This window comes from Artemia sp. Qi Xiang Cuo, chromosome 18 (genome assembly GCF_049724085.1).
Source record: "Artemia sp. Qi Xiang Cuo chromosome 18, ASM4972408v1, whole genome shotgun sequence".
In the NCBI taxonomy this organism is placed as follows: Eukaryota; Metazoa; Arthropoda; class Branchiopoda; order Anostraca; family Artemiidae; genus Artemia; species Artemia sp. Qi Xiang Cuo.
In genome coordinates, this window is record NC_142811.1 from 23,831,957 (window position 1) to 23,848,468 (window position 16,512).

The following is a 16,512-nucleotide window of genomic DNA, read 5'->3' on the forward strand; positions in this document are numbered from 1 at the left end:
GTAAAAAAATCAAATACTTAGCTAAAATTAAACTAAACCAGAACTCTAACAAAAAAACTTCTAAGCTAAAATTCTAAAATCTTAACCAAAACTAAACTAAACTAGAACTCAAATTAAAACTCTAAGCTGGAACTCTAAGGTAAAACACCAAACTCTTAACTAAAACTACTAAGACTCTAAGCTAAAAACTCTAAATTCTTAACTAAAACTAAAATAAACTAGAACTCTAACTGAAACTCAATGGTAAAACATAAAACTATTAACTAAAATTAAACTAAACTAGAACTCTAACAAAAACTCTAAGCTAAGACTCTAAGCTAAATCTCTAAACTATTAACTTAAACTAAACTAAACTAGAACTTCAATAAAAACTCTAAGCTAAAAACTCTAAACTCTTAACTAAAACTAAACTAGAAATCTAACTGAAAATCATAGGTAAAAAAATCAAACTCTTAGCTAAAATTAAACTAAACTAGAACTCTAACAAAAAAACTCTAAGCTAAAATTCTAAAATCTTAACTAAAACTAAACTAAACTAGAACTCAAATTAAAACTCTAATCTAAGACTCTAAGGTAAAACACCAAACTCTTAACTAAAACTAAAATAAAACTATAACTTAAACTCAAAGTTAAAAAAATCAAACTCTTAACTAAAATTAAACTAAACTAGAACTATAACAAAAAAACTCTAAGCTAAAATTCTAAAATCTTAACTAAAAATAAACTAAACTAGAACTAACATTAAAACTCTAAGCTAATAATATAATGTAAAACACAAAACTCTTAACTAAAAATAAACTAAAATTCTAACTGAAACTCAAAGGTAAAAAAATCAAACTCTTAACTAAAATTAAACTAAACTAGAACTCAAACAAAAAAACTTTAAGCTAAGACTAAGCTAAAACTCTAAACTCTAAAATTAAATTAATATAAACTAGAACTCTAACAAAAACTATAAGATACGACTCTAAGCTAAAATTCTAAACTCTTAACTAAAACTAAACTAAACTAGAATTTCATCAAAAACTCTAAGCTAAGACTCTAAGCTAAAAACTCTAAATTCTTAACTAAAACTAAACTAAACTAGAACTCTAACTGAAACTCAAAGGTAAAACATCAAACTCTTAACTATAACTAAACTAAACTAGAACTCTAACAAAAACTCTAAGCTAAGACTCTAAGCTAAAACTCTAAACTATTAACTAAAACTAAACTTAACTAGAACTTCAACAAAAACTCTAAGCTAAAAACTCTAAACTCTTAACTAAAACTAAACAAGAACTCTAACTGAAACTAAAAGGTAAAACATCAAACTCTTAACTAAAATTAAAGTAAACTAGAACTCTAACAAAAAGCGGCGCATCCCTGCGGCGCATCCCTGCGACGCATCCCTGCGGCGCATCCCTGTGGTGCATCCCCTGCGGCGCTTCCCCCGACCCGCGGCGCATCCCCCTGCGGCGCATCCCCATGGGGCGCATTCCGGGCCCGCGGCGCGGCGCGGGCCCGGGGGACCTTGGAGGACGGGGGGAAGGTCTCTGGGGTCCGGGGGGGGCCCTTTGAGGACCAGAGGAGGGCCTTTGAGAGTCTGAGGAGGGCGTGTGGGGGGCTGGGGCTCTTGGGGAGCTGGGGGGACCTTTGCGGTCCGAGCGCTTCCTTCGGGGTTGGGGTGGGGGATCGGAACCCTTTGGGGTTGGACCTCACGACACTGTTCAAATGAAACTTGTGTATTATAACGACCACAGAGTTTCACCCTCAAATTCTCTTCTATAATCTTCTTTTAGAATGTCTCTAACTGTTTCGCCGAAATAATTCCATAACCTGTCTAAAACAGTTTCGCCCAAATAATCCCTAAACGTAATTTCAGCGTGTTCCTTTTGTTTTTGGCATCTCTGCGCTAACGCATTTCAAATTAATAAGAAACCTGATTCCCGCGCTAAAACAATTCATCGCTAAGATGTTTCTTGGAGAACTGTTTCCATGGCGTTTGGTTATTAATATCTTTGGAGTTCGACCAAAAGAGTTGTTTCCGAGGCAAAGACATTAATGACTTGGATCTATTTCTGGAGAAGTGTTGACAGTACCTATCAGACATTATTAAACTTTGCCTGGAAACAATTTGATTAATGACTGACAGCACAGGTGTTCTAAATTCCCAATCGATTACGCAATCAATTTCCCAGGGGATTCCATGCCCATATTTGGTGCCCCGTCAGCATTAAAAATGCTGACAGGACCACGTGGTTCATGGTTTTCTCAGTGAGAAAGTTCCTGTTTTTTCAAATTCTCACTGACAAAAACCATAAAAACATACAAAAATGTGAGAAAGTTCCTGTTTTTCAAATTCTCACTGACAAAATCCATAAAAACATCAAATAAATTGATCAACACACATAACCATCCATGAAAACAGACATAAATGTGAGAAAATTCCTGTTTTTCCAAGTGAGAAAATTCCTTATTTTTCATTCTCAGTGAGAAAACCATAAACCACGTGGTTCTGTTCGGATTCAATAAGGCCCTACTACTTATATTTTCATCGTATTTTGCTTAATTTCATTAGCATTAACCAAACTTCACTTCTCGATTGTGTATTAAATAACCGACAAGTACTGCATTGCAAACAATCTTATTATACTTCTTTTTTACCCTCATCTCAATTTAAGACATATAATTAGGGTATCTAAACTACTTATTTATAATTATAAAACTATCGTCTAGTATTCTTACCATAAATTGAAAAATAAGTTCTAAAATGAGTCAAAATTATCCTAAAATCGCACTGGCGCTTCATCTATGTATCGCTTCATCTAATCGAGTTCATATCTATTTCGGTAACTCATCTTTATAAATTATGCTGGCAGTGTAATAAGATTACACTGATGCTCGAATGTGGCACTATGAGGGGCAATTTGAAAAAAATACAAACGTTCATAGGAGTCAACATTAGCTTCCACAAGAGTCATTATTCGTCTATACGAATTTAAGTTTATCTACGGTATTATATTTTAGTTCCTTGTGGCATTGCCTCATCCAGGCTTATCTATGCATTCAATCGAGATTATCCCTACTTCAGCAGTTTCCTTAATAACACTTTTTTAAGAGGGGCTAACCAGTTCTTTAACCCTTACCGTTTAGGTAACGTCACTTTTTGTTACAAAATGGGGGCACAAACATGGTGTTATAACAGCGCATTTACAAGACACATAGAATTAATATTAGCTAGTACAGTCAAAATACGATTAGACCTTCAACAAATTGCAACAAAAATGATTTGAATACCACTCAATAGAGAAAAACGAGCTTATTAACGTACCCAAAATTTGCATCATTACCCCGAGGCGAAATGGATAAAATTTGTTCTTAAAGTACGGAAGAGGGGGCAAAAGCTAAAAAATTTATTGCGTGGCGGAAAATGGAAAGTGATGTCTTCTATGGGGCAATTGAGGTCATAGAAAACGAAAATGAAGGTAAAAAGGGTCATCACCAGTATCACAGGAATATTTGAAAATTCCCCCTTAGAGTTTGAACTGAGAGGGATTAAGTCTGGAAATCAACGAAATATCCTATTTTAGTGAACAAGGAGTCCTTTGTAGGGTTTTCTTGACTGTAGATACCGAAAATAGAAAAGAAAAAGACTTCTAACCTGCAAAACACCCGCAATTGAAACATCACGGAATATAAACTACATGTGTCTTCTGTTCATTCGACCACCTTTTGCTGAAACCCTAAGAAAGGTCTTTTTTTAAGAATGAATAGACGGAACTAAGGCATAGGAAACAACTTAATCCAATACCTTTCTCAAGAGAAAAAAAAACCAAGACTTCAAGATATAAAAGGTATGGCCCATTTAATAATGTAGCAAAATCGATTAATATAAAGATTAGAGAATGAACTAGATAACTTTGGTTTCAATTATTTTCACTTTGTCAAACATTAAAAGAGAAAGCTTCGGAAAATCATTGGCAGTAAAGACAATGTCATCATCTTCAGGTTACAAGATATTCTGGCAGAAGATCCCTCTGCATGACTTACAAGCTATAGAGCAATCCAGACGCAACTTGAGCATCTTTCTGGGTCACAGTTATTCGGCTTACAGGAGTAATTCACAACTTTCAGAAGCTGCAATGGAGCCGGAGATAAATTAGTCATCGTAGGAACCAAGACTGTTTCTTTGCACCTAAGCTCCCACTGAAGAGGGCCTTATGAGACTGCTATTTTCACTCCAGTTTTGGACCTGATGATAGACACGCAACGAGTGAAACATCGCAGATACACTTGTGGGTGGCAAGTTTTGAGGATACACATATCTTGAGGATATCGAGATCTTCTTTTGGAAGATACGATAGCGAGCTGAATATAGGTCCTCATTCCTCTTGTATGCATAGATGTACAGTAAAGCACGTTCTCCAGCACTGACTATCTTCTCCTTTGTGCTCGCCTTTAAGAAAACTGGAGAACTTCTTCGGAACGCCTCGTTTTCCTTAAATATGCCTATAACCTTTCCTTCTCCAACACCATGTATATGGAAGTGGTGTTGAAGCCAAGTAGTGCATGGCGAAAAAGTATGAAATTGCAGAACTAGCATTCCCAAGCTAGTTTTCGGCATTTGTGTGTCCCATGCATTGCTTATACCGCCTTGTTTCGCTTCTGGAGAATAATATATCCTGGTGGAATCGCAATTGCCATGACACAATAAAAGAACGAGCAAGTCAGTATCATCACTAACTAGCACAGTAGGAAGAAGACCAGACTTCTCAATAGCAGTTTAAACGATCTTCCCATCCGCGTCGCCTTCTTTATCATAACCTGATAAAGTTTCACATAAATTTTCACCGAGGACGTGGATGAGGCTCGCCTTATTGTTTTTATTAGATAGAAGTCTGTAAGTATTTTAATTTCATTTGAATGAATTGTTCTCTGTCCACTTCGTTTGGAGTACCAGTCCTGATTGAACTTCCTTGAAGTAATGATATTTGGGCTGTTTTAAAACATTTTTTAAAAAAACTTTTCAGTCTTAATTACCGAATTTTGATGTGAGTTTTGTTTTTATTGTTTTTTTCTTAGTGTGTTTTGTTTAGGGCGGCCCTTTGATATAGGGTCGAAATATTCATTTAAAGTTGCGTTCCACTGTCTTGTATGAAAATTTCCCTGTTGTTTCTACTTATTTGTTTATGATGAAAAGGCAGTGTGGTCTTTGTCGCTATTTGCATCCATTATTATAAACTCCGTTCCTTTAATATGCAGATTTGGAGTGCTAAAAATATGATCATATTTCCGGGCAAAGCACGAGTTAATGCTTTCCCCGTCAATAAATGAGGTACTGTTTGTTCAGCATAAACGATTTCAAGAATTTCTTTCCGACTTGATTCTTGCATGATATTTCATATGCAGTCGAGAAAGCTCACGAGACGATGGAATCCTCCTAGTTTCATGACAATCTTTTTCACTATGCTTCCCGGTTTAATTTACTTTCTATCATTTTATAGACATATACCACAGATGCTAGTTAAACATTACGATATGCACGAATTCGTGTTTCTCCCCTTGCTTGGCCACAAACATCAAGGCAGAATAAAAGCAGGACTCACTACTCGAAGGAAGATCGATATCGGGTAGAAACAAAGCGCCTGCTTTTGCAGATGGTCCCCGAAATATTGCTTGCATGAAGCCATTCCATGCAGGCCATGGAAATTTTAGGTACCAATAAGTGATCCACAACAATTCAAGCTGACGATAAGGACCGAACTTTGAGATTCGCAGAAGACTCTCGTTTTTTATAGTTGAAAGAACTGCGTCGTTTCTGTTGTAATTCAACTGTATAATTGCAGAGCATCGGTAAATATCAGTTCCTACTATTTATAGGCTTGGAAAACTAAAATTCAGGCTGGAGTTACTGCTGCAATGATTGTTAAGGCATGGAAAGTGCCCTTGCCATCTAAAGCGCAAATATCATGATGCGCTTTATCAGCCACATGATGGACAAACTTGTTTCTACTGAATTGGGTTTCTGCTTGTTGGTGGCATGCTGTAAACTTTTTGAACTTTTGCACTTCAGTGTATGAGGAACAGAAACCTTGTTCATTAGACTATCAATAACAAAACGTGACTTCAGAGGGTGGTCTAGTTGCAAAGGAAGGCCGAGCTACAAAGGTAAAAGTAGAGCGCGGTGACGTGCTACTTGGACAACAGTACGTAAAATCGATAAAATCTTCATTGAAATAATCTTTCTAGCAAAAAGCGTCTGAAGAAACAGTTCCAAGGTTTCTGGTATATACTTATGCAACTTTCCTTCAGAGGAGATATCTTCGAGGATTGTATAGGTCTCTTTTTGCGAGGGAGCTTCTTGATATCACTCTTAATTAGTTCAGCGGCTGCAAGAATTTTTCTCAGTTTTAGTTCTTCGTTGGGTCCTTTCTTCTCAGTGTCAAAGCATTCATGAAGGATGCGAGAAGTCATCTTACTAGAAGTAACTACGTCGGATTTTCTGTCAATATTGGCAATAACAAGCTCATCCCTCAAGTGTTCTTGCAGCGTTTTCTTTAAAAATGTCTCATGCTTTTCTGCATCGTCGGGTTTTTCAGGTGTCTTCTTTTTAATAACATGGACGTCACTGGAAAACTTCGAGGGTGCTTTACGATACGTTCGAAAAGCAGCTGAGCACGACACGTGATATACAGCATCAAGGGACATAGAGGTCTGCAAATGAACGGTTTTTACCACAGGTCGTTTCTTTCTTTGCAGACAGAAAGCAGTATTTCACGAGTTTCTTTTCTTCTGATCCTTTTCTCGCCGATGAGGCTTATGGTGTCATAGCTATCTACGCTTTTAAAGTATATTTTACAGACGGCAGATTCCATCTGAAAAAGGTTCATCTAAAATGACGCTTGTTGTGCCATAGCTATCTACGCTTTTAAAGCTTATTGGACAGAGGGCGGATTCCATCTAAAAAAATTCAACTTCAGAAATAGAAATAATTCTGTTATCGACAAAGACTCTTATCTTTTTCTGGGAATAGTCGTAAAATAACAAATAAAGTTAAAATAATAAATAACAAGTAGTAAAGTTCCTCCAGCTATAAAAGATCCAGCTCTTCTACCATGACCGAACAGAAATAAGAAGAGTGATGGACAAGGAATCATCGTGCAAAAGAAATATCGTCATAAGAGAAAAAGAAATGGAAAAAAATGGAAATAGAGAATAGCTTTAAAAAAAGAATATGGTAGAAGGTCCTTAAATAAAGGTTGAAGGAGAAAATTCTAAACTGCTATCCTTTCTAAAAGCCAGAATATAATTTGTACTTTACTGAAAAAATTATTTTTAAATGTTTTCATTTTTATAGCTTTAAGAAATCAAAAATTAATTTAGATTTTAAGGAATAAACATCAGCATATGTATATTAAACAGACAATGCTCATTTTTTTCAGTAAAGTATAAATTCTGGCTTTTAGAAAGCATTGGGGCTTAGAACCCAACTCATATTAATTTCTGCTCGCTTTGAGTTTGACTCTGTTATTTATTTTAATTTCTGTTTGTTTTTGGTTTCATTTATTTATTGATACCGTTCTGTGGTAGTTGTATGCTAGGTAGATTATTTGATTCTATTTTTGTTCATTTTTGGTATAATCGAGTTCTTTACTTTTTTTTGAAAAACCTATCTTGTGGGAAAAGTTTTTTTTAAGTAATATATTACGTGAGATAATCCCTCTCACTTCAAACACTAAAGATGAAGTCCAAAATATCCCTTTTATACTGGTGATGGACCATTATTACATTGATTTTCTTGATCTACGGCCCCAATTACCCCATAGAAGACGTCTTTTTCTATGCGTTATCGCATAATGAGCTTTTAGCCTTTTGCCCCTGTGAATTTGTCCCATTTCACCCAAGAGTAGTGATGCCGATTTTGGATATGCTAATAAGCGTGTTTTTCTCTATCAAATGGTATAAAAATCATTTTTATTGCACTTTGTTGAAGTTCTACCCCTTCTTTGTCGTATTTTTATTGTGCAAAGCTTTCTAATGAGCCCATATTCATCTCTCCATGTATCTTTACGATGAACCCTGGAAAAAAAAGAATAAAAAAAGAGAAATATCAATCCTACCCATGTAAACATGTTATTTTCCTGGATTTCCAAATTCTGAGACACTAAATATCTTTTGAAGGGTTTTGACACATGGTTTTAGAAATATTTCAATGGTGTACTTTTATTTTGATTTAATGTCACATTTGATGGATATCGGGCTCTTTTTCGGAATTCTCAAAATTTTGATTTCTAAATTTATAATAACTGCTTGGATAAAGTTTGCCATTTCACAAATCAGTGCTAGTTGTGTTTTTTCGCAGTTGGAAGTTTGACAACGTTTCCTATAAATTTCGATTACTATTGGGCAAGATTCGCTCTTTACTAGGGTGCTTATACTGTTGCAACGATAGCTTAAAACTGTAACAAAAACAACTACAAGATACTAGCTCTTCCTGGCTGCGAACTAGTATTTCTAGGATAGAGGAGTTTTGCCAGGGGTGGAGGGATGGGGTTTGAAATGTACAAATTAATGTTTAGGTCACCTTTTTTCATTAGGAAAACCCTTAGGACCGATTTCATGAAAAGAAAGTTCTCTCTTCGTATACCCCCTGCGTTAGGGTTGTAAAATTTGTGTTCCCCCTGGTTATTTACTCATTGGTAAGAAGGTTTCTCAATGTCACCCACCAATCCACCTATACTCTCAAGTGTTTCTAAAGCTAAAAGTAAATTACTTCTTAATACTTTTATTGTCCATCAGGCTATACAGCAATGGAGGCTTCAATATACATATAAAAAAAAACAAGTCCAGTTTATATAATTTCCAAATATTAGTACCCCGAGTCAGCCGACACTCAGCTGAAATTGAATATTTCTCAGTAAATTCATGAATCAGGTTGCAATTCATAAAACTAATGCCCGTTATTAAGCCAGTTATTAAAAGACTCTAAAAATTGTTGATTTATTTAATGCAGTGGCGAACTTTACTCTTGCTTGATTTTATTGGTTACCATGCTCTATGTTTTAGTGGAAAGACGGTCTGATCATATTTTATCATTCTTTACGGATTCTGTAAAATTACAACTACAATTAATCTTAGTAATTAATCTTAGTCACTTAAGTCTTAAGTCACTTTGCAGTATTTAATTTTAAAGTTACTTTCCTGGACTTTGTTCACTTTCATACCCAGCTTTTCATTTGCACTTTTGGTAGTGTTAACTTTGTTTTTGGAAATTCCACTCTCATTTAGGCGGTTATGATTCAAGCGTTATTAAGAGTCTAATAATTTATTAAATCTAATTGCAGGCATATTCCAACTATCTTCACAAAAAGTGGAACTATTAAGCTTAGAAGTGACTAGGAAAGTGTTTTTAGAAATTAGAAATCCGCCAAACTGTTTGGATCATTTTTAAGCCAGATGGGCTCAGTTTCGTACCAAGTTATGCCAAGTAAGTGTGCCTTTAACTTCCTGTCTATCAGAAAAAAATCTGTCGAATTTGTCATAATTTTCTTGAAACAGGCCATCATTTATGCATTAAAATAGAGAGGTCTAAATTTAGAGACCTTTTTTCATCATAATTCCTTTTAATACATACATTTTTTAGAAGGGGAAAATTACTTAAAAAGGTTTTTTTTTTAATTCACTTATACCGAAGAAAAATCAAAACTTCGCAAAACCTTTCATGGGTTACAGACTTTTCCTGTAAAGCGTAAGATTGTAAACAATTAAAAGGCGATCCTAGGATTTAGTAAGAAGTCATTCTTGCCTAAGAAGAGCTTAAGGGTTAACTCTTGTTCAAAATTTAAGTACCAGAGGATTAATTTCCAACCCCAGGGTCATTCAGCGGGTAGAGACTCTTGGGCTTCTGTAAACTCAGTAAATTTTAAATTTGAAGATAAATATAGTTCAAAAATGTGATATACGGATGTGTATGTAGGTCAAGTATTTAAGCTTGCAAACTTGCCCCTCCCCCCATAACGCTTCCTGAAAGTTTTGATTCGATTCCCCAAGCAATTCCCAAGGTATCGCAGATAACATATTCTGCAAAATCCGGTAATTTAAAAATTTAGGTCCGTTGCCCTTAGGGCTGTGCTGGTCATATTGACCCGTAGTCTAACTTATAAGGCTTTTTAACATTTTTGAATAAAAGGACTATCTCAAATATTGGTCTGATACAAGAGGGGCAAAAAAGGGCTTGGAAGGGGGGCTGGTTGCCCTCGATTCATCTTAGTTCCTTAAAAGGGAACTAGGACTTTTAATTTCCGATCTAATAATCCATCCCGAATATCCGCGACGGTGCCTTCCATAAGGAGGGTTCAGAAAAAATAACACATTGAAGGCTCATGTCTCTTTACTAAGGCAAATTTGAGCATTGCTTATGATTTGAAGAAACTTGTTTTTTTACTTAAGTAGTTCATTAAAGCGCAAATTAAACTTTAGGCTAAAGAGCATAAACTTTAGTGTTGATGAGCGGTTGTGACCTTACATCATGAATAATTTCTTTTCCTTTTAAGTTTACACCGCTCTTTACTTCAAATTAAAAGCAATTTGTTTAAAGAAAATATTTAACGATGGCTGCAGGAATGGCCGCAATCTAGTAACACGTAACGGCTCACAGTAAGTGAAATTTAAGTGTAGACATTCCATGTGAATTCTGACAAAAATTTGCCTCCATTTTCTGAGATTCTATTAAATTTAATATATGTCAAAATGCAGGACAGTATTAGAGCCCTTAAATCGTACTGTTTTGTACAAAATACTGACATTAATACTCGCCCAAGAGTATTGGCCCATATCCAGAAACTGTAAATCCTGGACCGAGATACAGGCTGACAAAGACAGCTACTTGGGCATATACATGCCCATTCGAGTGTTATTTTGCCAAAATATTAAAAGTTGCTCTATGATTGGAAAGTATTGAGATAAACTTATGTTAGTTTAATTTAACAGATATTGTTTTCCTGAATTATATTAAATATATTTGTGGTAACTAGTCCTAGTTTGTGTTACAATATTTGAAGCTTTTTGCTACGTAAAACAGCAATCACAAAAAACCATATTTTTTAGTTTTGATCCCCATCACACAGTATCAATATCATACCAGCTAGATAAAGTTTAGCTTTTGAGTTTTCGATTTTTGACTCCAACTTCCGAGTTTTGTGCCATTTCGTAAGTGAGATTTTTAGTAAAGTGATGATACTGCTCTATACCTGGAAAGGTTCCAGATAATTCGATACCTTTTTTTATTTGACAGGTATAACTACTGCTACCATTACTAACAACTGACTGAAGCACCACGGTGCCTGAGGCCAAAACAGCTAAGCATGCTCCTCCTCCACCCCAATATATTTAAAGCCTCCCTCTTTACACCCTTCCAAGAAGTTTTAATTTCACTTAAACTTTGTGACTTCCTCCCACCCAATTCGGGGACGACCTGATTTTAGTTTGGCCCTAGATGGCTGGCAGGAATTACGATCTTGGACAGTCTGTCATCTTTCATCCACAGAACGTGTCCTAGACATCTCAACCTTTCTCTAAGTATAGCCCTAGAAAGCAGGATATACCCACATTTCTCCTACTGCTGGAAATTATTAGATTCTATTTGAGGGAAAGCCTCTAATAAATTCTCCTCCGTCTTTCGGACCACTCGCGTTTCAGAACCATACTTGACCACTGTCCTCACTGTAGCTTTCAAGATTCTAATCTTGGTTCGCAGACTAATCTTCCAAACTTTTTTTCAACTGTTATATCAACTTTTGGCATCGTCGTTGCATCCATCACCTTTAGAATAAGCCAGTCAGATAAGCATTAAGTTTCTGAAGAAACTGGTATTCTCTGTTTGGAAATATGTCCTCAAGTCCTTCTACTCTCTTATTTCACAAAAATCTTTGGACTACTGAAATTTTACAAATTGTCCTTTTTTTTATGTCAGTTATAAGTATTTACATTTTGTCTCACTATTTATCAGTATCATATCGTAATTATCAGTATCAGTATCAGTTCTCATTGTATTAATCGAGAATCGGTCTCAATTTTCTATATTTCAAGTTTATGAACACCATTACATATGAAGAAAAGAAAAAAAAACATAAACACGCATACAAATTCATCTTTAACTGTCAATGTTAAGGTAAACACAATATATTAATAAGCAACCCCTAAAAATAAGCTTTAAAATAATCGTCTATAAAAACTCTTAGAAAAAAAACCATTCATTTTAAATAAAACGTTGGCATGATCAAGAACGAAATTGCCACCCCATAGCACTATGTCTTTGGAAACTGAGAGACTATATACATATTGATTGGTATAAAATCATTGGTTTTCCCAAACATTTTACCGTATGGCGTTTTGTCTGTATTCGGGCTAATTTTAGCGGCACATACTGGCCCAAATTGGCATTTTTTCGTAGGATAGCCTCTTTTGTTAATAAAAAAAAAGACTAAAACTGAAAATTTTCTCTTGAATGGGTGCTCCTTCAATCCACTAAAACCGTTGGTACAGAATGTTCGTCTTTTGAAACGAAAACACTTATCTGTAACAATCCTCAAACAAAAACTGAAATTCTGTTTGATAGAAGACTCGCACTTCTGCTTCAAGGTTATCAGAGAAGCTGATGTTAAAGTCGTAATTTTCATTAAGATTGTAACCCTGACAAGTTGGTTTCCTCCTTTTTTTGTATAATGATTCAAATACTCTCATACTAATCTAATCTTCATAGGTAATAGCAAGTAAAACTAATTATATATATTTCGAGGTACTGTTTCAATTACATGTATATATTGTTTTGGCGCTTCGTTTTTAGACATCTGTTGACTGTGGACGAGCATAGGTCCTTAGTTAGTGTTCATCACCGTGAACTGTCTAGTTTGGTATATTTATATTCTTATACGTTCTATCGGTTTCAGGTTCAGGAAATAGTGCTGGAAAAAGGATGCTGAATGGCATGATTTTTCGACTTTTTCCACTTCTGTTCCTAGTCGGATCAGTCGCATTTCTCGTATTTGCTGACCCATTGAATTTATTTAGTAAAGAGGCTCAGGTGGTCACTATATCCCCTGTCACATTGCTTGAAGAGCAGCTCACTAATTCAATAGAGAATATGCGTAATCAGTTTCAAAGCGAGCTCAACGCCAAAGTAGCTCCAATAAAAGATGACATGTCAGTACTGGAGCAGAAACTGGTAGAAAAATTAGCACAGAGTATTGACGAAGCAGAGAAAAGGATAGTTGAGAACACAAAAGATAGTGAAGAAATAAAGAAACTGGTTCAAGATGAAGTTAAAAATCAGCTGACAGATTTGGTGAAAACAGTCGATCAGATTAAAGAGCAGCTTAAGAAAATTGAAGAAAAAGTGACAAATTATTCAGCGACTGAGATTGCTGGTAAAGATGAAGAAGATGAAAAGGCTAAAGAAGAAACAGTCGAAGCTGAAAAGCTAGAAGAAGAACAACAAGAAAGAACAGCCGAAGAAGAGAAGCAAGAAGGAGATGCTTCTCAGTAGTCATTAAATCTCGTACCGTCTATTGAGTTGATGATTCTGATTTCAAGAACTAAGAAAAGTCGTATGTTGTCAAACTGGCACTTTTCTGTTAAGTTTCTTATAACTTTTTTCTGCTAAAACGTGGGCAATATTCGTATCCATTAATTAGGAATTTGTTACAAATTAAAAAAGTTCGCTTGTATTTGCTAATTAAAGTGTTTAAGTGGCTAGTTTTTCCGTATTATCATCTGTGTGGAGGATTGTGATATGGGTGGATAGTCTGTAAAAAATTAAATCAATGTTAGATTTCATATTGTATTTAAGATTTTATGACTGTGTTTAATAAACCTTGCTTTCATAGAATAATGGCTGATTTGTTTATAGCTCATTCTCATTTTTCATATGTAATTCAGGTGGGAGTTACGATTGTAAAGTTACTCTGTGTAAAGAGAAAGGGAAAAAAGGAGTCTAACCTTCTCTAAGTTTTGACCTAAGTCTAGCTGCTCAGTATTAGACAGGAGCTGAATGAAAGTTGGCTTTCATTCATGTAAAGAGAAATTTCATGTAAAGAGATTCATGTAAAGAGATTTCATGTAAAGAGAAAGGGAAAAAAGGAGTCTAACCTTCTCTAAGTTTTGACCTAAGTCTAGCTGCTCAGTATTAGACAGGAGCTGAATGAAAGTTGGCTTTCATTCATGTAAAGAGAAATTTCATGTAAAGAGATTCATGTAAAGAGATTTCATGTAAAGAGAAAGGGAAAAAAGGAGTCTAACCTTCTCTAAGTTTTGACCTAAGTCTAGCTGCTCAGTATTAGACAGGAGCTGAATGAAAGTTGGCTTTCATTCATGTAAAGAGAAATTTCATGTAAAGAGATTCATGTAAAGAGATTTCATGTAAAGAGAAAGGGAAAAAAGGAGTCTAACCTTCTCTAAGTTTTGACCTAAGTCTAGCTGCTCAGTATTAGACAGGAGCTGAATGAAAGTTGGCTTTCATTCATGTAAAGAGAAATTTCATGTAAAGAGATTCATGTAAAGAGATTTCATGTAAAGAGAAAGGGAAAAAAGGAGTCTAACCTTCTCTAAGTTTTGACCTAAGTCTAGCTGCTCAGTATTAGACAGGAGCTGAATGAAAGTTGGCTTTGAAAATCAAACATATGAATAGAAATACAACAGTGTAACGCTCAGCTTGTTTATCTTTAGGGCAGAATACTTTCTGTCTGAAATAAAAACTAATGTCTATTATACCGTAGCAAACTGTCATTTTATGTACTATCTTTTTTTTTCTGGCTCGTCATATTAACATAAATTTGTGTCCCCGCCCTCAGGGCTGTGCATATCATGTTGCCCATGTGTAAAAATTTTTATGCATTTCAGAAATTTCAATTAAAATGACTATCTGGAAATTCTGGTACGGAGCTGTGTGGGGCTTCACGGACACAAGAAGGTGGCTGGGTCTTCCATTTTATGAAGACCACTAAATCTTAGGATTCTTTAGCCCTCTCTCAAATGACCCTGACAATAACTTACGAACTCTTGCCCTTCAAATAACCATAACAACCAAAAAGATGGGAGTGTTGCACTTTGTTGATATCATTGTCATACCAAGATCGGTAATTTTACGTTTGAGGTTTGGAACTAACATCTGTAAGTCCCTGGGATAAGGGGGGCCTAATGCAAAAAAGGATAAGATGGAAGCTTGGGCTAGAAAATGGACAAAAAAAAACATTATTTTTATCAGCTTGGAACAAATCTGGAAGTCCTTGGGCCAAGCCCTCCCCCCCCATGCACAAAAAATTGGTTGCAGTCACAGGCAATTGGATTTGTTTTTTGTTTTTTTTTTTAGTTCGGAATGATATCAATATTCGTAACTGTTCAGGACCCCAATGAATAAAAAAAAATTATTCGCTCAAAAATGGGGCCAGAAAAAATGTTAAAAAATGCTTTTCTTCTAAACACATGAAATTTAAATTTATAAGTCCTTGACCCAGGTGGACCTTAACTTAATAAGGCCTACCTATTGTAGGTGGACCTATTAAGGTGGACCTATTGTCCACCTATAAAGGTGGACCTATTGTAATAAGGCCTAAAAGTAAGGCCTGGAAATGAGTCTAAGAGAAGTTTTCTCTAGTCTCTGTTTTCTTCATCTGTCCCATTTTTGACGGATAAGGTTTATTTGAATAACTCTGAAGCAAAGAAAATCTTTATATCATGGTATAACCATAATTGTGCTTGCTCCCAGTTGTCCTGAATTCATTCCTTCCATTAACTTTTTACGCTATTTTGTAATTACCGTCCCAGGCCTTTAAACTACCTAATTCCTGTTTCATCAGTATTCCATATTTAATCAAAGCTAAATTGATAGCTTCTAGTATAGGCTCTAAGTTATAACAAGTATCTGTATTGTGTTTATTAAATTTCTTATTTTGACTAATACTTCAACTTCTGTAGCTACGACAAGAAATTCAGGGATGGTGGTGCATAAACTTGGCTAGTCAGTACGTTCACTATTTTTTTACTATCTCTTATTTGTTTATTATTATTTTGTTCACTATTATTTGTTTACTATTATTGTTTATTATTGTTTTATTATTATTATTTACTATGTGTTTCTTATTATTTGTTTACTATCTCTTTTCTGAGATATTGTGTAATTTATTAGTAGTAGCGAAAATTCCTAGCTAAACTCCGTGATTCAGAAGAACAGAAATTTCATTAATACCAGATTTTCAACAGTCGGCTCGGCCAACCTTAAAGTATATGTATCACAAGATTTTTTGATTAGTGATCATCCCCACTTAGAACTGTCTTGCTCTATTCCAGCGTCTTTGACGGGGGATCAGGGGGAGGAAACGATTTACCAAGAAGCCTTGGAATAAAATTGACTTAGGGTTATATCATACTAATTTTAACTATATGTTGAATAAAATTAAAGTACCATATCGCCATCTGTGTCCTACATTTCGGGGGGACGCCCTGGATGTAGATTACTACCTTGCAGAAATATTACAT

General features: G+C 35.3%; 1 protein-coding gene across 1 annotated transcript; it reads left to right on the top strand.

The window, feature by feature from the left end:
- The first annotated feature begins 9,300 nt into the window (after positions 1–9,300).
- LOC148941346 (uncharacterized) lies at positions 9,301–13,870 on the top strand. The gene is made up of 2 exons (XM_089104300.1): positions 9,301–9,469; positions 12,930–13,870. Exons 1-2 carry the CDS (start codon positions 9,439–9,441, stop codon positions 13,523–13,525), a joined length of 627 nt encoding a protein of 208 aa, XP_088960426.1. The 5' UTR covers positions 9,301–9,438; the 3' UTR covers positions 13,526–13,870.
- The last annotated feature ends 2,642 nt before the right edge of the window (positions 13,871–16,512 follow it).